Raw genomic sequence first — 23,682 nt, 5'->3', positions numbered from 1 at the left:
AATAAATAGAGGTTCAAGATTACCACATGTGTATTGTTACGGCCTGGAAATTATCTATCTGAAATAGTACCTTGATTATTGAACCTGTTATATTATCTATGTGTAATATCGATATGGTTGAATATTAACATGTACTTTTCCAGAAATTTATTTTGCCCTGATATTTATATTAAGTAGTAATTAATATGTGGATGCAATATTTCTGTGCATTAATTGAGAAATGTGAATGAAATGTATATGTATGGTTGTGTTCACTATAGAATCATGAATGTGAGTATAAACAAACGATTTTGTACATGTGGGTTCACAATTCCATATTCTGGCAGGTGAGGAAAATTGATTCAGGAGTATTGTCGTCTTAATTTCGCCAATTTTCAGAACTTTTTAATCATTGACACACATATACCAAAAGTTGAATACTTCTTTTTGTTCTAATGTTTTCCTTTACATGGTGTAATGAAAGCACAATCATTAGGAGAGACTATTGTACAGCAGGACAAAGATGTAATTTAAGGTATACAGCATCTTCTTCAAATAGCTGAAAAGTTGAAAAGAAAATGGAAGGAAGTGTAGGGATTAGGGAAAAGTGATTGCAAAAGAAGTCGATGAAGACTCAGTCTGCTAAAATCCTGTCATAGGTTATGTGCTCAACCCGGTGCTGGCAGTGTGGTCAATCTCAGTTCATTATTTTAGTATGTTTTATTAAGTAACAAATACAATGAGCAGCAGAAATACATCAAAATGAATAAACTACTTAAAGTATAAGTAGGTACATCCTAAACAAAAGGAAAATATGAGTTAAAATATTAATGATATGATAACAGCATGTGCTTCATGGCAGTGCATCGTTCTAAGAGACCTCACTTAATGGGGTGTTGTAAAAATCTCCACCAATCGTAAAATGGACATTAGCACAAAAAGGCAGTTTTGGTGAAAAATCTTCATAACATCTGATCAGACAGATGAAAATCTTCAATTTTTGTCTTATTGGGTGAATTTTTGCCATTTTTGGTCAAAATCTTCGTTTCTCAAAAGTTACTCATCTGATAGCTTTGATATTTGGTATACAGGCTCCGAGGGTTTACATTAATGTTATATATTGAAATGTTCAATTTTGTATTTTTGCAGCTACATTTGCAATTTTTGGCCAGGCTTTCCTGAAATGAGCTATCAAAGATATCCACCTTTGTGTCACAAAAAGTTATTCTCAACATAACACGTACCTCTGTTGACTGTTAGGTCGCTTGCTTTTTCAAAACTGCCGGTCAGATGGCTTTAATATTGGGTATACAGGTCCCTAGGATGACTTTAGTGAGATAATTTCATACATTCAAGAAATACTTAGCTTGCCATAAATGTGTATAGTAGCTTCAGAGGGACATTGGCCCTATGTTTTTAGTAAGCAACTGGATGGAGTTTTTTGACCCGACAAGTCCTCCTGGAACCCCCCCCCCCCCGATAACAAATGGTCCATACCTAATTGTACGCCCTAGAATTTTATGTAGTTTTGTAAATGAAGTGATAAAGATATAACTTATAAGTGCGTATGTCTTAAACACCCTGGTCACATCATAATCGGTATGGTGATTATGAACCCTCTCTGTGTAGTAAAGAATGGTGTAGCCCTACAACACGTGACTCAACTTTGCACTCGGCACGCATGTCATCATCACTGATGTTTCCTGATAGTCTGATCTCGGGCAGCTGATCTCTCGGTGCCCTTGAAAAGTGTGTGATCTCTAATTTTGGACCGACCAGAAGAGAAGCAATACAGTTTGTGCGGTGGTATTTGGAATCAAAGTCGTTCACTTGATGAGCAGGTAAGAAATTTCATGGTTGCAAGCTGTCATATCTGAGTGATTGACCATGTTATTTGATCTTGTTGGTGACTTTCATTCTTGACCGTGTGAATGAAATTTTCCCATTCTGACAATGATTAGGTCCGTTTCATTTACCAGGGTAAGCAAAGTACTCATGCGTCTTTGTAGTTATGATAGTTTTCAGCTAGCTTAATCAAATCACATAAACGAAGGTATCACTGTCAAATTTCAAAGTCCCCGTACGCATACAAGTTAAAACGTCATTGAACATAAACGAGTCGTCGGTACAACCCTGAACTGGCCTCACTGTGTATACTCTCTATACTACGTCCATGGTACAAGTGTGTTTCATGAATTGATCAGGTTGTTCTGTGCTCTCCCTGGCCTTTCGAAATTGTTAGTAAATTTACGAATTGGTTCAAAAAATATTAGTAAGCACAAATTATGTTATTCCGAACCACCAACTTTCAACAAGCACTTCTGGTACTCAATAGGTGATTTAAGGGGATAGAAATGATGAATGATTTCATTATAGACAAAAGAAAATGAAAATCCCTTTTTAGTTTTTTGACAATGAACACTCATATTTTGATACGCATTTTCAAAATATTTATTAAATAACACAGTACATCATGGGTCATGAATGCTTGTAACATTGAAATTTCTTCCTTTTCTCAATAAAGTGTGTAATTTTGGTCAACGGCCATGAATGTTATTCAATTACTCTATCTTTATTACACAACATAACATATTCAAGTATATTGTGACACAAATCATAACTCCCTTTGTGTGTGTAGTCAGTGGTTGATGATTATATATATTAATTTATGAAGCGGTCTTAATATTATCAAATATTATCAGTGTTTGCACAAGTTTTAGATGCTAGAAAATCTGTCCCCTGTTTTTCATATTTGGAAAGCTCTGTTACTTTGAAAGTATGCACGTCATCCATAGACCACGTACTAGGTGGTGCCTCTATAGCTGCAGTCATTATGCCATGTTCATCTCTAAAATTCTTTTTAAACAACCATTGATCAGAACATTTGGCAGTCTGTGGTTTCGCACAAATTTTGTCTCATCTCAATCAAATTTAAGTACGCAAACTGAGACTGGTGATCCTGCTAATGTTTTCTTAGAGACAGTTACACTTTTAAAACGCTGCAGATGATCGTCATTTATTTTTTTGTCTGGATAAACTTTTGGTCATGGGACTGTACACAGGATTTTCTCTGGATCATAGAAAACTATCAGCATTCATAACATTTGCTGAGACAGTTTCTTGTAAAATATTTTGAAGGAAACCTATTAAAATTGGCACGCTGACTGAAAAATTCAATTTTCAGATCGTCAAATGACAAATCTATGACATCTAAGATTTCCGGCTCGCTTCCACCTCCATGCACAGAAAAAACACTTTGCAGTACATGTTCAACCATGTGCGGTCCGGACTGCAGTTCTGCTGTAGTTCGACTGTCTTTCAGGCTGACTGTTCTTGATCTCTTCTAGCTCGGCGGTTTCATTGTTTCGTATTTTTTCATATCAGTTGCCGTTTTTGTGCCCAACTTTCTTTCCCAACTGGATACTATCAATCCAAAGTATTTGTAACTGCCCGCTTCCCTCGATCCGCTTCAACAGTCCATTCGGAAAGTTGACAGCATGTGAGTGTTTGGGTGTCTCGAAACTACCGTAATGGGGTGGTAATGTATGACACACCACTATGAGATTACAAGACCCGGGGATCTTGAAACCTTTTCGCGCATGCTCATGTTATCACAGGTCAAAGTCCAAAGCCAGCTATCACCATGTGTCGATGCGCCGATGATAGGGGCAGCGTAGGTTTTGAAAGACGAGATATGACAGTATTTCCCCGGAATTCACAATCTTGACCGAAAATCAGGCTTCAAAAATAACAAAATCGTTCGTAAATGGCCGATCGGGCATTCATTTTTTTTCGTAAATTTTCATTTTTGTTCGTAATTTACGAAGTACTAGAGCGACAGCGGAGCAGAGCAGTGTTTATAGTTAAGGGTCAGAAACCAAACACTGCCGTGTGTCCGTTTGTCAGAACCAGTGATCATGAATTTTCTTAAGTCCATTTCATGTTTCAAAGTTCATGCATCGATCACGTTATTTTGGTCCAAATTGACCGTTCGCGACTCCCTCGCCGTGCTATTTATTGTCCTTGCAAATTGGGGTGGTTGAGGTCGAAGCCATGTCTGCAGGAAGCCAAGCGGTACGCTAAGCTCCAATTGTCTCTACAGCCAAATCACAGTGCTTAGCAAATTGTACAGCTTTTCAAATTCATTATGCATGTGTCATTAATTCACGTTAAATTTATGTAAACTACGGAATCACCCAAAACGTCAGTTTGTTGTCGGGCCGGATGCCTACGGGGAACGATTTTGCTGTGGGCCCCTCAGTTCAAGTAGTTGCGTCGCGCCGGAGTGACACAACCTTGGACGTCAAAAAAGATTTTTTCACTTTCATGCTCCAAAGATAGCGGTTCAGCAGAATGGTCGTTAGGTTACACGAAATGAATGATAGCTCATAAATGTATCATGTGTGTGTATGTTTTCAAAACAGGCAACTCAGAAGATACTGCTCATTGCAGCAGGTTTGCCGCAAACGTAACGTGAGCGTTTTTAGTCGCGGGAATAATAATACCTTAAAAAGTCAAAATGAATCATTGAATATGGAATTTTGTGAATATATTGACTTTTACAACAGACATAGTGAGCTGAACTGTACACTGAAGTGTACAGTACTTTGTAGGGAGGTAATGCAGATTAGAATAGAATATGATGATGGTGTATTTGGATGCGTGCACGCGTTGAACTTGAGTAGAAGAAATCGTACCGCTAAAAAACAGATACTACCAAGAGAAACTGCTAAAATACAGGTACTGCCAAGTTCAGTTCAGTTGACGCATGTACACTGTAAAGTAACCGGTTCAAGAACTAGTAATTCTATGACACGAATCTACGTGTTTCCCAGTTCCTCAAAAGATATTAACAAACGGTTCGTGTAAAGTAAGTGTTCATAGCATAAATGTAATACAAATTGTAAAATGTTGGTGAAATTTCAGTATCCTTGGGTGTATATTGATTCAGGTAATTCAGCATTTGATGTTTGATAATACAGGGATAATGAAAGCTATACTTACTGTAACTCTTTTGATTTTTTGCTTTCATGTCTAGTTTCTTTGTTGTAACTTTTATTGAAAAGTTATCATAAATGTTAGATATGAACAATTCTTATTCTGATAACAAATTTTTTTACAAAGTGATGTTCAAGGTACATCTAAGAGAATCTATTCATGTCAAGCAGCCACATTTATTTTCCCACACATTTTGTGGGATATTGTGGGATGTTGGCCCATGCAGTATCTAGTATTGTCAAAAATCATTGTCTCTGAAATCACTCTTCGGATTGCTCTGAAACTTGGTATGCATATTCCCACAGGTACTACTCACTGTGCCTGCCACATTGAATAAGCCAAGTGTCATTGACACACTGTTTCAACAGATGAAATATGAATCAGCTGAATGTGTTCTGGTTTTACTATGGATTGTTTATATCTACACTATATTAAGTCATACCTCAAGTTTCATTGTGATTACATTTATATATATTGATTCTGTATAAGTAGGTCATGTATCCAAGTGGGAATGTATGAAATACTTAAAACTTATGAGCGTAATTGTAAGCATACGCATTTGCATTTCTTACTTTGATTAACATTCAGAATGCACTGTACTAATATCATTGCACCTCCTTTTTTCTCTTCACAGATTTCCACTGGGAGGATTACTATTACATGAAGATAAATTCAAATCAAAGAACCCATTCACAAACACAAATAAAAGTGAAATAAAGTTGTTGTATACAACTGAATCTCTGTTAGTGCATTTACTGAAATAAAAACATAGAGCATAATAATGACATACAACTTAAAACCATATACAAAAATATTTTTACCATATTTCAGAAGTATTTCCGTAGTACTTCAGCAAAAAAATACTTTCCTGGTGAATTTTGCTCAGACCTTTTATGAAAACCAATGTTACATTTAATCTTGTGACACTATTCAACATATGTCACTTTTTATTCTTAACGCTTTTCATGAAAGTTTATCCTATACTCTCACAAACCCTCTTTTCCATGAGGAGTTTTTCTAATGACACACTTTGTTATTGAAACCTATTCTCCCATTTCATGTTGCTTTTTTCAACTATTACCGCGTGGGCAACTTAAGTTTTACTTTGATTAAATATTTAATCATCATCATCGTCATCATCGGAGATTGATTCCCCTGTGGTTTGACTGCATTCAGCTCATCCCGGTGATTGATATCGTATGCCAAGTTCTAGTTCTGACTGAATTTCATGTCCGGGGCTTTGGTAGTCCGTGTGGGCAACCATTTTTTGGATTTTGGTAGCCCAAGGGAAAAGTTGGTAGTCTGTGGACGCGGGACTACCGCTAATTTCGAGCCCTGTAACTGTATAAGTTAACTGCATAATTGTATTAACTGTGAATGATGCATCAATAACAGTAAACAAAGGAAGTCATGGTATCAATATTAATCAAGTAATTTTGAATTTTGTGGTTTCCAAAGTTTCACACCCACTGAGCATCCCACAGGTGTACGACTGCCTTCAGTGCCTTGCGATGCGGTTTTCTTAGCGACTCCCCAATAAATAGTCTCTTGAAGCAACCGAGTCTCCAGCATTATGTTTATTCGTGAAATTTGTCAATGTGGAATCTGTCTTCTTCATACTGTGTCTTCAGTACAGTCTTGTCCAGAATTTCAGGAGCTTTGCAGTTTCTGAGAGTTCTCGTTGGCCTATATAAGATTACTAGTGCGAGAGGATGGAATAGAATTTCTGTCACAGCTTTCCATCGTATGTTCTGTATGGGTTCAAGGCATATAACATCGATCTCTCTTTCGACCGATATTTCAAACTTCGAAGTTCTGTAGTAAATGACACAAAGTTGACCAAAATAGCGCTCTCACCAACGACAGTACTTGTCCAATAAACAGCACCAATAGACAGTGCTACTTGACTTGCTAGTATTGTACGTAAATGTCAGATTTAGAACCAGTTTTCAATATTCAAGAACCCTACTGTAAACTTTGTTAAATGTTTGTTGTTATGGCCGTGATTCATTAAATCACGCACATCACAAACACTGGGGAACCGCTTCTGCATCAATTTGGAAGAGGCTTGATTCATTTTCTTTCATCTAGTCGGTACAAACCGGTTGTGTTACAGAAACTGTGTATATATGTGCATGAAATTTAGCCTTGTCTACTGCATAAAAGGTTTGTTTCGAAGTCCCAAACAGCAATTTAACCTTCTATCAACCTATTTCCAGAAAGTTCAAATGATGATTTCAAAGAAAACTTTCGTTGAGGGAACGGAGGAGGGGTTTGAGGTACGACACTTATAAGCATGCCTTATGAGCTGCTAACGAGTTGTTTGGTCAGGGCGATAAATCCCTCCCCCTGGGGCTCCCGAAAGATTGGCATCACGACAGGAAAAAATTTGAATGTTGAAAGAACAGCTGCAGCACAGGTCATTTCAAAATAGTCAACAACCTGGAGCTCCTTTTCTAGCTCCATGTCTACAGACACACCTTCCATCACTTGCATAAAATAAAATCTTACTACTTTCAGCAAATTTGGTATTCTGTCCATACTTGCTAGAGTAGAAATGGCATAAACTACCAGTTTTAATGCAGGGGAAATTGGGGAGGGGAAGAAAAGGAAATATATGGAGAGGTGGTAATGAGCATTGCCATACTGTGTATGACCATTGACATCAAATACATTATGTTAAGGCTATAACTGGAAGATTTCCAAACTTAGTTGAAACAAATGTGAAGCCACTCGCTCTACAGTCTCTCATCCAAAACCACATTCATATCTTTATGATTTTATTCTGGATAAATATTCTTTATTCAAACTGATAACTGATGAACGGGTGTATTCACAGATAGTTGGCAAGATGACACAACTTCAAAGAAGTAACAAAACAGCAGAACACAGTAACCAAGAAAAGCCTTACATGAGAAAAACCAAAGGCAATTTACAAATAAAACTACTGAATGTTTTAAAATAAAACACACAAACGAATACTTGACCTAACACATGTTAAAAATTCGTTTGGTAAATTGTGAATTTGTTTGCACATGACATGATTATGATCCACCCTCCCCTGTAGTTTGACCCTCTCTTCCTGATTTTCATGTAAAGATGTCCAAAGGCTGGATACAGCAAACAACATATGGGTCTAGCAATTATGATAGATAAATGAGCATCAGATTGTCTTGCCAAGAAATTTACTAACTAGATTACAATTCCCATGGAAAACAAAAGGCTATGACACCTCCATAATCGTCTTATTGACTAAAACAAACTTGATCTCAGGGATCAAGTCCCTTACCCTTAAACATTTTTATTATACAAGCCTTACCTGCATCAGTGCATTCCTAATACATCTACCCTCTCACTATTTCTGTATAGTATTTCAAAGAAAACCATTTACATCTCTTAATTATCCTCCCTAATCCCCTTCATTAGTTTTTTTCGATTGATCACCAACAGCTTATAAGGCAAAAGACAGATAAGCATGCTTAGAGTTAATTGCTCAAGGCAATAATCCATCACGTTGATGATCAATATAAAAAGCTAATGAAGGTAAAGCTGTAGGCAGACACATGATACAGGTAAGCCTTATATGATAAAATTGTTTAAAGGGGCTGTTTTTGATCCCTGGTTCTCCCACAAGTTATTGTTGACATTGAGTATTTACATGGTATTAGCCCTTTGTTTTCCATTGAAATTTATATCATGTTCGCCAATTTGTTTTAAGGGAAAGCTGCTGATAAATGACTTGCCCTTTTAATACATGAAATTTACCAACTACATCTTCTACACAAATAAAACATATTGTTTGCCATACCTTGTGGGTCAACATCACTGGGCAAACCCTGACAGCTGTGGCATCTAAGTACTTCGATATACAAGAACTGAAATCTGAGTAGCTGAATAGCACTTTTTCTGTCTGAATATCAATATAACAACCAGTACCAGACAGCAAAGACAAGTGAAATAAAACTTTTTAACAACTTACTAAACACTATGATGTAATGATTTCAAACCCGGTTAAGTCATACAAAAAACAAACTCTTATACGTATTATCATAATTATTAGCAGACTTCAAACCAAACCTTCTCACAATAATGTACTGACGCAGTCTTAAGTTTTTGTGCGTGACAAGGTATGTATTTGTTTCTCTGTTGTGCCAAATCAGAGAAACCACCAATCGGTTTGCTTCATCTATATCTACCTGTACTCTGAAGACAAACAATTCTGATACTGTAAGAGTATCAGTATCTTACCTGTCCATATAAAGTAACAAAATACTGGATTGTACAAGCCTTATCTCATAAACAACCATGTCATCATGGTTAATGACCTTTACAAAAGTTACTGAGTGTTTTTCTCAAATACTTTATCTTATGACAAACCCAATAACTTAATGAAATCATCCCTTTAAATATATTTATGTGTTTGATAAATATTGTTATTCCATTTTAATAATGTTTACATCCAACATCAACAACTCTAGAGACTGGTGACCTTGACTGAGCGAAAACATCAACCGTTCACTTGCAGTAGCTTTTGATCTATTTTGCTCTGTCTGTAAATACAGTTTTTTTCTTCTAAATGCCTAACATTCACCATGTCAATACAAGCCATAAGTGTGTAACGTCCCAATGATTTTGTTAAGAAAAGAATGTAAAAATTCATTTGTCAACATTGACACTACATGCTAACAAATATAGACGATATGCTATATCGGCAAGACAAATACTTCATATTTCAACATACTGAGGGGGGCAGAATAGGTATACATATTTGTTTTACGAGACAAATGTCTTTCGAAATGCTACAGCTATTTTTCCATCAATTGTGCAAATTTGATGATCTGTTCAGTGACCCTATATGAAGTCCCTGCAACCTTGTAACTGCACGACCTATGACCTGGTGACATCATCAGACCTTGCTATCCCTGATCAGGTTTTCTGTAATACCTGAGCAGCAAGTACGACACGATTCTGAAGATGATTGATAATGCGATGATGACACACACGTTGAACCACACAGGGAATTCCACCTCGTAGAAGTCCAGGATAGATTCCGGTTGGATCTCAACCACGTTGCTTCCATTGTATGCGGCACACTCAGCAAAATTTGAATGTTCTCTGTTGCATCTGCAAGTACAAACATAATGTAAGTTTAGGTATTAAATTTGTATTTCCGTATTTTCAGCAACTTCACTTGTTTTACCCAATGGTTTCTTTGAAATATATACCGCTACTATGAGAGTCACTACGGAATGGACCATTAGATTTTGGAGAGGGGTTGTCAGAAGGAATGCACACAAATATTTTCACATCCAATGATCCGGAAAATTTTTGAGGCAAGGACCGGACACAAACAGAAATGAAACAAGTCAAAAGATTGTTCTATTCATTTTTGGCTCATTGTCCTTTACCTTTGTTTGATAATTAATCTCAAACAGAAAGAAAGAAAGGTACCATACCTCCTCCCCCCCCACCCAGTGACATTTACTCAGAAACCATAAAATGAATTTTTTAACTTGTTTCTCTTTACTTATGTTTGTAAACAGCCAACACACATACAGAAAGAACAATAGCAAAAACTTCCCCTTCTGTCGCTTACAAACAGGCAGATTTTGGTTTCCCTATATGTTTCTTTGAAAACAATGACGCACAGAAAGATCAAATTTTTGACCGATTTCCACCTCTTTATATCAGAAAAGAGCCTGAAATGCACACTGAGAATTTGAATAACTCAAAATTTGGTGTTTCGGATGTCAAAACTGTTCACATCTGTATACTTACACTATTGGTTTGTTGTTGGTGAACTCGATAATTAACATGCTGTGAAACATGTAGTAGAGATAGGACAAATATTTTGTCCACTGCAGCCAGGGAGGAAAACTCTTGATGTAGAATCCTGCCACCACTAAACAATACATGATAAGAAGACCTTCAAATGTCAATCCATTGTTCAAATCATCAAAAAGCAGACCAAAAAACATTCCCATCGACTGAAAGAGAAAGAAAAACATTTTTTTTTAATTTTGCAGATGCTTATTTCATGAAGTGATTAAAATAAAAGCAAAATGTAACTGAGTGGCTGCAGGGACATACATTTAAGATAATGTTTGCTTCAAAAATGAGTGCATTACAGTTAGGGTGTTCATCAGCTTTATCAATGACTTGAAAAAGTTGACAAAACTCTTAGAGGAGAACAAATGATTGACAGCACGTAAAGAGTCAGCGATATCAAGCAATATAATGCAAGAGTCAGGATCACTCCCGCTTTAAGGTAGAATGTGCCTCGGGGACAGATATTCAGACTCTCAAACTTTTACAATTCTCTTCTGATATTCCACTTATGGGAGTTCATTTTAAAGCTGTTGGTGTAAGAAAACTTTCATCAGCTTAGTTTTTTGAAATTCTTAAATTTTTATTTTTCTCCATAGAGTAAACACAGGGATGGCAGCCATTTTGAATTTCAAATATCGGTAAATCTTGAGTTATTTGTTTCTGTCGTTCCAAAATTTGCACAGTGACACCCGATTTTATTCTTGATTTTAAACAGAATGGTTGAAATATTTCTTGAGGAAAGTTTGCACAAAATTTTAAGTCTTTCACTTTCGAGGCGCATATTACCATAAGCTTTTCCATAATACTTTATTGAAACAGCTTTCAGTCAATTCCTGATTTTCAAATCAAGTGAACACATCACTGATGAGCATCAAGCAAGGTTGAAATATAGAAAAACTGCGTGAACATTACAAATGTGATGATATGCTAATGAGCAAAAATTTACAATTTGTTGATTGCACAAAGGCAAATACTGAACACTATGTTTTTCTCCAGTTTCATAGTGGGCTTTAGGCAAGTGTTCGTATATGTAAATGGTAGTACAGAAAGGGACCATGCAAAGATTTACCTGATACAATACAATGCAATGTAGCAACAGACAAACAGACACAAAGACTAACACAGACACAGACACACACACAGACACACATACACACACACACACAAACGAGTTTACCAAGCAAGGAACACTTACTTGACCTAGCAACGCTGACAACAGCATGACGCTCATTGACAAGAAAAAAGCAGGCGGCCATGTGTTGAGTCCCGATGCAAAGTAAACCACTGTGTAGCCAAGGAGAGGCAGGAATATTGTCAGTGGAAACTCACTGGTCTGTTTTCCCATGAAGTATGCAGACAGATGATACAGTCCTGACATCCTTTCTTTATTTATGACCACTCTCTCCTGTGGAACTGCGAAAAAAACGACCAGTCTGAAAAGTTAGTTTGTTGAGCAATTTAGCACTAGTAGACAGAGAAACATTTCTTAATTTCAAGCCAGCTGTGAAATGGTCTAGTGGGATATTCATCCAAACATAAGCACACTTGCTAGTACCATCACTATTTCATAGGTATTCCTTTCTAGGTTTGCTAACATTTCTGACAAAAGATCACCGCTTTGCTTTCTCCCTAACAAAATTACAATCTGATTTCTTTTGTGAAGCATTCAGTAAGAATTTCAAAATTTTCTTCACTTTCAATTGTCATATTTCTAGAGAAACTGACATTTGTGTTGAAAGCTACGACAGCTGGAGGAAACCCAGCACTTCATCAAAACTTGTGCTTGGTTTATTGGTTGGTTGATGTATTCTGAATTACGAATCAACCAATCAACATCAGGCTTTCTGCAAACGGTCTTCACATTAGTCCAATCACATCTGCAGATACATGCAACACGTTTTAGGTGTTAGCGTTAGGGTGATCAAAATGTCCAAACTTACACACTGACAATCCAAGGTACATCGGTGTAAATGACCACATGCACACAGCCATGAAAATCTGGAGAAATACAATGTTGACAGTTTCATTAGTGTCAGCTTAGCATGATAGATTCTGAGGCATTATTACAGATCACTTCATGTACAAGACTTTTTTATCAATGGATGAAATGGTTGAAATCTTGTAACAATTTGATCAATAAAGATGCCATCCACCAAATGTTTTTAGATAAGGAAAATAGTTTCATTGAGGTTTGTTAGTGTTGAGAGAATTAACCCATAAACCACCATGGTTTGAACCAATCCAATTGTTTTCCATAGTAAAGTTGGACATCTTGATTGGGTAACAGGAGTGAAAGGGCTAGGGTACACTCAAAGTACTACCTAACCAAATAAAACAAAAATTTTCAAATTGAAAGTACAGCAGTAATTGAAACATAGTTCCTCCTTTCAAGATAATTCTGGTAAACTGTAACCATTGAATATAGTCTGATAATTTAGTTGCTTTGATCACAATGAGTTTGCTAGGGCAAAAGTTTGCTACAAAGTTTAAGTCATCACATACTGTGCTACACTGGTAATTGCAGATCGATATTTGGACCAATTTTGTCTGTTATGAACCTGTGTGACTTATGGAGACTGTAGTGTCTGTCTTTGCATGTTAATTTTCTATAGTTTTATAACACTGGTGGTGAAAAAACCCATTGTAGTCACTAGATTAACAGTGCAAATTATTTCAGAGAGACATAACAGAAGATTTTAGAGAAGTGATTATTTTTGCATAATTCTGAAGGAGCAGTCCCAACATAGGGAATCAGAGATAATTGTAAATCATTGTCTTCTTTCACCATTAAAAACAAATAATTCCAAAGTTCATTAATACAAGTCATTGTCAATGACATAGTCCCCGCTTGATTTATGACTTTAGAAGGCATTGACAGAAATGATGGTCATAATGGATTATATCACAAAACCAATCAATGTGCATATGTATGACATATGGAGTAATCCTTTACCAAGTTTGAAAATTGTTGGGGGCATCTCTCAGAAAGTTTGCGTAAACAGATACACAGATGCACACACGGACACAGGGACACAACCAAATCTACAAGTCCCCTGGGACAAACTAAAAATTAACTTACCACGCCAGCTCTGTCATCTATCATTTCTTCTGTGTGTTTCATTTGAAACCAGATGAGACTCATGATGATGGCCACCGATAATGTTTCCACCAACATGACTGGCGAGATCAGTTTGTGTCTTACTTCCTTGAAACTCCGGACAGTGAGTATAGAGTACTGCTCGGTATAAGTTGTCGGCCATTTTGGACCATTGTCTGCGTCCTTGTCCTGATCTTTTAGGTGTGTGGTCGAGTTGGCGTGAAAGTCCTTGTTTACAGCATCTATGTCCTGTTCAGCTTCTGTTCCATGCATGATGTCAGCAGTCTCCAGGGCTTCCCATGATGCATTTCTGCCAGCATCCATGATGGTTTTAACTTCACTCTCTCCACCCCTAGTCTTTTCCACTGCAAAAGAAAAACCCAAACAAAAATTTACTAAAATTTCTAAAGACTTGAGGATCGCAAAATTGTAGACAGCCATATCACAATCAATTATACCTCCACAACCATTTTATATGTACTTTTTGGACACAATACTGTAAAATAATTGAATATTCAAGATGATTAGACACTGGCAGTTCCTCTGACAAATGAAATTTTTTCGCATTTTTGAAAAACTAAGACGATAAAAATGTTTCTTAATCCAAGCGCTTTAAAAAGAGTCCCCACAAGTGGTAGAACAAGATAGAATTGTAAAAATGTGAGTCTCTTAATTCTGTCTGCAACAAGTGTATTGAAAACCAAAGTACTAGCCTTGCTTGCTAGAATGAATTCTCGTCTCAACTAAAAATTCAATTATCAACAATAACATTGGATCTAACACACATACAGGCTGTGTTGACAAGACGTAGGCTGGCCATTTCAACGTTATTTTGGAAGTAAAATACACAAAACTGTACAGACAGAATAAAAAATACCCATCAACAGCAACAGCCAGTGGAGCTTTACATGTAAAGGACATTGCTCTGACCGATTTCAATGGATTAACTCATCAAAGGACACTATACTCACATATGAAGTCTGCTGGGTTGTAGTGTTTGTTGCACGGAAACCCAATACCAGCAAAATAATCCACAACTTTTGATGCCTTGCCAAAATAAACAGTCTGAAAATGAACAGACCAAAGCCTCTCTTATATTTTCAGTATTGCTGCAAAGGGACAACTAGCACTGACGAAACTGTAAAAGTTTTTACATACGATGTACCACATCTACAATACCTGCGACATATTTGTTAATTTGTGGTGGCTACAAGAATGACACATACATGTCACAATATCACTCTCCCAGGGGGAATGTATTCTGACCAGGGGTATTAACACACAGGTTATATTTTGGAAAGGATTATGCAGAACTTGCCAAATTTTCAGATTCAGTGCAATAATTTCTGCTTGACGATCCCCTGTAGCATTCTACTATTAAAAATTGGTAATTACTAGACAACAGGACTATCAAACTAGACTAAAGGACTATTAAATTAGACTGCAGGACTGGTAAACTTGACTACAGATCTAGCCAAATAAAGCGCTGGAATTCTAGTGTATATTGAGGAGGGTCAGGGAACTGCAAACAGCTAAAAACATTTGCTCATTCTCGTAACTTTAATAATATGTCTTTTGAAAAATTCCAAAGTTTCTCTTGTAAATATGTTACAGCAGTTCCATCCTTTTTTCAAACTCTACTAATTCTGTTTTTGCAACTATTGATAACAAATCACAAAGTCTACATGGTTATAGCAGTTTGATTTGCGTGTCCAAATTCCCAAACAACACATGTAATTTGATGAAAAAAAAATCTGAAATTCTCACCTCCCCTTCATGAAGTAAAAGTAAATGATCAAACATGTAGAATATCTGACTGGAAGGTTGATGTACTGATAGTACAATTGTTTTCTGCAATGTACTCGCAAAGTTTTTCAGGGTAGTCATCAGATTGTAGGCAGCGAACGAATCAAGTCCTGATGTCGGCTCCTATGAACAGAACAAAATATCATTACAACAAATCTGGCTAAATAATTAACCCCTTGAGCGCCAAAGTCAATTTTTGTCACCCTTCTCTGTCAATTTTTGCCAGATTTTTGCCAAAATTTTGATAAAGAACTGTGGCTGATGAAATATTGAGTACATTTGGTCCAAAATTATCAGAAAAATTACAGAAAAATTCATTAAAATTGGTAAAATGTTGCACTAAAATTTTGGTGGGAAAAAATACAGCACTCAAAGGGTTAAGCAGTTTGATATGATGACATTTTCTGTATTTATAAACTTTTTATTTGAGTCTCTTCTGAGAAAAATAAATCGCAGTGCTTTCAGAAAAGTGTACGGTACAGCATGAAGAGTTTTACATTATGAATCTGTGAAAACAAAATGTGTCTTACAGGCCAACTATTTGTAAATATTTCCCCAACTTCAATTTTATTCTTTCTGTTTGCAAGAAAAAAAACAGTCTTCTGCAAATTCTGTAAAATGTCCATGAAAATCTGTAAAGTTCAGAATTCGGTCCTTACTACGTCCATGTAGATGTACCTTATTGTGACTAGTATCAAGAAATTAAGGAGCGTTGGAAGTTGAGAACTACAAAGTTTGAAGATTACTGGGATGATGACTTGATCACAAAACAGGTGCAAGGACTAGATTCTGATTTTGTGTACAAGGGAATGCAGTTTTTTATTTTATATTAAACGTTTGCCTTTAAATGTGTAAGATCCCCATTGTGTGGCATAGCAACATATAACCCTTTGTTCCAAATTTTCGTTGAAAACAACCATGAAAGTCCTCTTTAAATTTGGAAACTTTTGCCAACTTTCATGTCTGATATCATTCCAAAGTGTTTGGTTTACAAGCATAATCTTTGCAAAATACCAAAATTCTCCATTAAGGCAGTATGCACCTCGGAAGTGAAAGACTTAAACTTTTGTTCAAACTTTCCTCTAAGAATATTTCAATCATTCTCTTTCAAAATCAAGAATAAAAATAGCGTCAATGATGACACTGTGCTCCTCAGTGCATTTAGCGGTAGGGATGCAAGGAGAGAGGTTTGGGGAATGTTGCTGAGAAAGATGCAAAGAAAGGGTTGAAATGTGAAACTGTAATAAAACCTATTGGTTTTTTAGCAGTGAGCGTCCAGCTTGGTAAACATTCCATCTTGTACATGAAGGCAAAAAACATAATTTTCACATGTCCACCAAACTTGAAATTTGCATAGATGTACATAGATCATCCAAATTGATTTATCTGCAAGATTTTGTATGTTCCTTGCTACAAAATTCTGACCCTATTGAATTATAACAGGAAAACATGCACGCATGATTGGACAGTGTGGACTGTGTATTGGATGCACTACATCTGCCGTGATGATGGATTGCCAGACGACCACACTGCATCAAAGAACTGTAGTTTAAAACGAAAATATAATTCTAAACAAGTCATTGACAATGACAAAGTAATAGGAGTATTAGTCTTGATGGGGCAGGGAAATGTGGTCATTAAGAAGTATCACTGGATTGATATGTTGAGATCTATGGGCACATAGGTCTATGTCGTTGTTCCCAATTGAAACACATGAGGCATGTCTAAGTTATTGTTCTAAATGGGAAAAAAGATCAGACCTGTAGCTGTATTGGCCAGCCAAGAAATACATATGCACATAATAAATGAGGTACAAGATGTGACATCTTAAGGTCTAATATCCTATCAAAATTGAAGGGTATAGAACTTACTGAGATATGCATATATATTATGTATAATCAAGGTCAAAGGTCATTGAGGTCACGTGACATTTGAAAAAAAAAAATGTATTGCTAATAAATCCCTATATGCCAAAAATCAGACCTCTACCTCTATTCGCTTGCCCAGAATTAGATATGTGCATAATAAATGAGGTAAAGCGTGTGTTGTCATAAGGTCTCCCATCCTACTAAATATAAAGGACATAGCACTTGTGGGACTTATTTATTGACATAAACGTATATTTTAGGTAAATAATCAAGTTCACATGACATTTTGTCAAAAAATTTCTATCCTATAGGTTTCCCTATATACGAAAAAATCAGACATCCAGCTCTATTGGCTTGCTCAGAATTAGATATGCACATAATTAATGAGGTACAGTATGTGGCGTCATAAGGTCTCCCATCATACCAGATATGAAGGGTGTGGCACTTGTGGTTACTGAGTTATGGACAAATATGTATATTTGAGGTCAAAGGTCATTGAGGTCACGTGACATGTCAAAAAAAAAATTGTATTGCTAAGTTATCCCTATATACCAAAAATCAGACCTCTAGCTCTATTGGCTCGCTCAAAATTAGATATGTGCATAATTAATGAGGTATAATATGTGGCGTCATCCCATCATACCATATATGAAGGGTGTAGCACTTGTGGTTACTGAGTTATGGACAAATATGTATATTTGAGGTCAAAGGTCACCAATGTCACGTGACATTTTGTCAAAATGTCTGAGATATCTGTGTGAAAGGATGGACGAACGGATGGACGAACGGTCACAATGACCCGGACACCATGACCCAATCTATAAGCCCCCTGGACTTCATCCGTGGGGACTAAAAACTGTGTCACTGCATCCTTTTTGCACTAGAATACGATATGAGAAACTAAATTTTTATTTTTCTTGGCCTTATACATGGGCGTCTACGGAGAACTGACTTATACATGGGAGTCTATGCAGAACTGCCTTTACATGGGAGTCTTTGGAGGACTGCCTTATACATGGGAGTCTATGGAGGTGTAAACTAAAAAGTCCTCCAAGTCTAACATGGCCAAATTTGATCGCACTGTGAAACAAATAGACGTGCATCTGTATGGGGTAGGGTACTATCCTTGTGCAAAGTTTGAAAGAAACTGACCAGGGCATGTCTCAGTCTGATGTCTGCGTGAACAGACGGACGGACGTACGCACGCACGCACGCACGCACAGACGGACATGACCCAATCTATAAGTCCCCCCAGACTTCGTCCGTGGGGACTGACAAACTTTCTTCGTGTCATTGATGCCTTGATTTTCTTTGGATATTGACTGGACACATTTATTAAAGACGTCACTTTAGCTTGTCAATGACAAGTGAAATGTTTTTGCAGAAACTTGATCGGTCCAGCCAAGTACACATGCTTACTCATAACAGCTGGACTGCGATGATCACAACATTGTTTTGTGATATTCCGATACAAAATTCAAATAATTTTATTAATATGTCGCATTGACTATAAAGTTGCAAATGTTTCCTTGGGTGTTGAAACATGTTAGCATAGTGTACGTGTTACAAATCAACACACCAAACAGCAATGTTCATGTAAGAACAACCTGCTTGATTTCCATGGACTTTCTGGTCCGCCCATCACACTGTTATGTCTGTTTCCCCTCTAGCTTCCGAAAATTCTTGGTAAATTTACAAATTCAGTCTCAAAAGTTTTAGCCCAGATATATTTTCATTTGATATTTTGATATCATCAAGAAATGTCTGGTGATGTTCACTTCTAGATCATTAAACTGGTGGAATCTACAATAATATTAAAATCATTCAGAATCACATAATTTCTTGTTTAAGTTATAGCAGTTTGAAAGTAGGCCGAATGGGAGTCAATCAAGCTGAATGCCATTTAAATTGGAAGGCAGCAAAATGCCATTTAAATTGGAAGGCAGCAAAATTACCTTTCACCTATTGGACCACCCTAGGTAGTTTCTTGTGAACCATAATTGCGTAATTAGGGGGTCTTCATGCCTGACATCACATGATGAGATGACCTAGACTTGACCTTTCAGATAACCTCAGTTTTTCTCCTTTTCCTTTGTATAATGACTCTATTTGTGAAAGTTTCCTTTGAAATAATGGTTTTTACTATCAAACTGAGTAGTTGCAGGCCAAATTTTGATACAGCAAAGTAGGTAACACTTTTGATAGACTCAAGGACGACCCTGCAGGACTCACAGAGGCAAAGCAGGCCTCAGTGTATTCATGGACGTTACGTTCATGATGTATTGTAGTATCGAACAGCAACAGTGTTTGTTTTACGTACCAGGGAATTTGTAACTTTGTAGAAAGGAGAGTAAAGTGTTTCAATACATTGCAACTTTGTAGGAAGGAGGGTAAACTGTTTCAACATCTCACAACATTTTATTGTTAGGTGTAGTTCACACACAGCATCGTACGCAGGGCTAGCGAGAGAGTTGCGACATCGACGGTTATTTACGAGAAGTGAATAAAAGACTGGCATTTTTGGAAGCGATCGAGTAGCTGAGGTAGGCTGGGATACGACTTGGGCCCAAGAATGCTGAATTTCGGCAGTAATTTGGCTTTTTACGTCAAGTCCCAAATGGATTTGAAGTCACCGACCCTACGTACGGGTCTTTGCAGGGCTGTGGTGAGCGGGCGATTAGCTGTAGCGGAACACACAGCATCGTACGCAGGGCTAGTACAACATGTGATCATGGAGGTAGTAGGAGACTGAGGTTTCTTGCACGGTCGCGCCGATGAAATGGGAAGCTGAAATTTCGCTCGTAATTTTGCAAACGAAATCGTAAATCCACTCAAAACTTCGTATTTTCTTTTACATATTTGAAACCCATGAGGAACGTAATTCATTCTCCCCTGCAAAGTAAAAAGGAGATGGAACCGACATGCATGTCAGACAAAGACCAAACACACGCAAGATGTCCATCCACATCCACCAATCTCGTAATTTACACCGACAGAACAAAAACAATTTGATCGAGCATGGACGTTCCAACGTAAATGCATCATTGTCTATCGCATTTTCATGTAAGCCAATACACTCACACGTACGCTCTAGGTTCAATTATAATGTCAATCCAACACGATACTATTTTCGCTGATAGTGAGTGTGCAGCGTGAACGGTATGCTGTAGTCGTTAGATAACACTGATCACGTGGTGTGACAAAATAGTTTTACGGAAGTTGTTGATGGAAGTGATGCCAACTTTGCTTCTCCCAACTCTATAAGCTTCCTCAGTTACGTAACTTCGTCGCTAAAAATCAGGGTTCACCGTGCAAATTTTGGAAGAAGAGAAACAAATTACCCAATGTTTACTGATATTAGAAATTCAAAATGGCCGCCATCCCTAGGCTAACTCTATGGAGAAAAACTAAAATTTTCAATTTTCAAGAGACTAAGCCAGTAAAAAGTTTTTTTTTACACCAAGAGCTTTAAAACGAACCCCCACAAGTGGTAGATCAGAAAAGAATTGAAAAAGTTTGAGAGTCCGAATATCTGTCTCCGAGGCGCATTCTACCTTAAACCTCTTATACGATTGCTGATCAGAATTTGTGGTACCATCAAGTTTACAAATCAAAATACCATGCAATTAGCAACCATCACTGACAGTAAACCAGAATCTAATATTCTACAGTGTAAGTTACTCTGCCACATGAGAGAATTATCATGTACTTACATCGAGGACTAAAATCGCTGGGTCCGTCATCAATTCACAACCAATGTTTGCTCGTTTTTTCTCACCTCCAGAGAGACCCTTGCTCTCTAGGTTGCCAATTTCTGTTGAGATTGAGAATTTGAAGCCATCAGTGTCTAGGTAAACAGTTTATTGGAAATGTATGGGAAATACTTTGTATATATACAATTTCTATAACTTAATTGTATGGAAATTTTGATGATCGCTATATTGATACTGATAACAATGAAGTTGATGACAATTATGTGTTGTCGATGGCAATGATGGTGAAGTTATGACAATGATGATGATGAAAATGATGATGATGATGATGATGATGAAAAAGATGATGATCAAAATGATGATGATGATGATGATGATGATGGTGATGATGATGATGATGAAGAGGATGAGGAAACGCCTTGATACAATGACAAGAATGAGAACAACATTGCTTATTGTGATGTTGATGTTACACAATGTTCAGAGATTTCTACAGGAGTTTCTGCCTTCCACAAAATGGCAAACGTGATTAAAATAAAGCTTAATTTTAAATCAATTCAAATATGATTAAAATGTCTAACATTCCAATAATCTATTAGTCTATAACTTGTACAAGACTGCATGTTGCCAAGAAGACCAAAGCAAAATGACAAAATAATGAGGAAACCCTAATATATATCATTCAGCAATATTACATGTGATTTTGCAGTTTTCTTGGCTATACCCTACTTCAAATGAATTTGTAAAATATTTGACCACTGCACTGGGGATGATCCTACCAACTGAATCTTGTGTAGAATACACCTGTATTTCATCTGCTATCTGATTTAGTCGTCACAATTATGAGAGAGATCTCAAATATTCTGTGCCTGTCTGTCTTTAAATATGCAAAACGTATCTGCATAATGATGAGCTGTTTTGCTACTGATCATGCCATTATGGCTGCCTGTTAAATTCCTAGATTCCCTGTATTGAAACCTACTTGTATCAAGACATTTTCTGATGTCCAGCAGGTCGACTATTTCATTGACTTTTTCCATTTTAATTGACAATGGGGCTGCACCTGGAAGTCGCAACCTGGCAGTGTACTGAAAAACAAACAGAATTTTGAAAGAATTAATCAATATCTTGGTTGTTCTGTTAAACGGGAAGTTACAGGACTGTGGGCGCGCAATGGGGGATTACTGATGATGCAGCCATTTGCATACACTGGGCAGGCGTTTTTGAATTCTCATAGCATCGCTTTGATCATGTGGTAAATTTGAATAATCATGATGGCACTTTCGTGATATATGCAAAAGAGGGGTCAAATGGTCGTACAGGGAACACATTTTGAAACATTTGGTTTCTCGATTACTAAAAACGGAACATTTTTTCCGTTTATTTTCAGCTCAAATTTAGTCGCACATTCACAGACAGCATGTGCAAGATTTAATGACAATGAACGCCTGAATCATGACAAAATTATGGGATTCTGGGACCAAACACTGCACGTCCGATCAGTAGCGTGGCTTTTTTACATTTGCATAGATTTACGACAATCTGGCTTTATAGGGGAAGTTCCTGCTTAAGACAGTCTGTGAACTCATTTTGTTTTCAATGAACCATGATATGTATCAGGGTATTAGCATACTTGTTCCACTTATGCGTGTATCAAAACAGGTCAGTTTTAACATTTCTCGGAGACCCTGTGGCAAGTTTGTTTGAACCCTGAGAGACTTTTGAAAGAGATATGGCGTGAATTTTTGTAAAGAGTGACTAAATTAAGCCCACTCATTGGATGATAATGCCATCAATTTGCATATGTATGACTACTGGAAATTTTAACCTGTGAGAAAACAGAGCACCGTTACCTATGTCACTTATTGGCAATTTGCAAGATATTTATGAATATTGTAAAATGCATTCTTACATTCATATGCAAATATCACATTAATCCATCATCTTCACCGGTGCCATAGTACTTGTCACATGTCACGAGATCCACAATTCTCTATTGGCAAATTTATAGAAAATACACTCACCACTAGCTGTTCCCGCAGAGTTAAATTTTCAAAGAAAATATCTTCCTGGAGTACATAGCATATTTTTCTCCTTAGTCTCTTGTTCAGCAGATTCCCATTGATATGTACTGTGCCGTTCTGTACTTCTGTGCGTCTTCCGGCGAGTACGTTTAGCAGTGTAGTCTTGCCAGAACCTGTTGAGATATACACAGACTTAATTAAGATGTGGATTGCAAACACAGAGAAACAAATCATGCGCTGGAAAGTGTACCGTGTGATGTTTATGTTGATTTCTAACACCCCGTGTGATTTTCCTGTCACTGTGGATATTAATATGTCCTCTGTGTGTGTGTGTGTGTGTGTGTGTGTCTGTGTGTGTGTCTGTGTGT

The 23,682-nt window shown here is 37.0% G+C and overlaps 1 protein-coding gene across 2 annotated transcripts in view; it reads right to left on the bottom strand.

Annotated features, from left to right (window-relative positions):
* Positions 1-7,748: 7,748 nt before the first annotated feature.
* The window catches only part of LOC139137156 (uncharacterized), a 21,821-nt gene continuing 5,887 nt past the window's right edge, over positions 7,749-23,682 (bottom strand). For both annotated transcript variants that reach the window (XM_070705130.1, XM_070705131.1), the window contains exons 3-12: positions 23,315-23,487; positions 22,273-22,378; positions 21,291-21,391; positions 15,671-15,832; positions 14,875-14,968; positions 13,886-14,268; positions 12,747-12,804; positions 12,002-12,219; positions 10,756-10,964; positions 7,749-10,101 (exon numbers count right to left, since the gene is read on the bottom strand). In XM_070705130.1, coding sequence (XP_070561231.1) covers positions 9,894-10,101; positions 10,756-10,964; positions 12,002-12,219; positions 12,747-12,804; positions 13,886-14,268; positions 14,875-14,968; positions 15,671-15,832; positions 21,291-21,391; positions 22,273-22,378; positions 23,315-23,487 — 1,712 coding nt within the window. In that variant the 3' untranslated portion in view covers positions 7,749-9,893. The remainder of the gene's footprint in view (positions 10,102-10,755; positions 10,965-12,001; positions 12,220-12,746; positions 12,805-13,885; positions 14,269-14,874; positions 14,969-15,670; positions 15,833-21,290; positions 21,392-22,272; positions 22,379-23,314; positions 23,488-23,682) is intronic.

Source organism: Ptychodera flava, chromosome 7 (genome assembly GCF_041260155.1).
Source record: "Ptychodera flava strain L36383 chromosome 7, AS_Pfla_20210202, whole genome shotgun sequence".
In the NCBI taxonomy this organism is placed as follows: Eukaryota; Metazoa; Hemichordata; class Enteropneusta; family Ptychoderidae; genus Ptychodera; species Ptychodera flava.
Note: the sequence above shows the minus strand (reverse complement) of the source record. Positions and strands in the feature narration are given on the sequence as shown.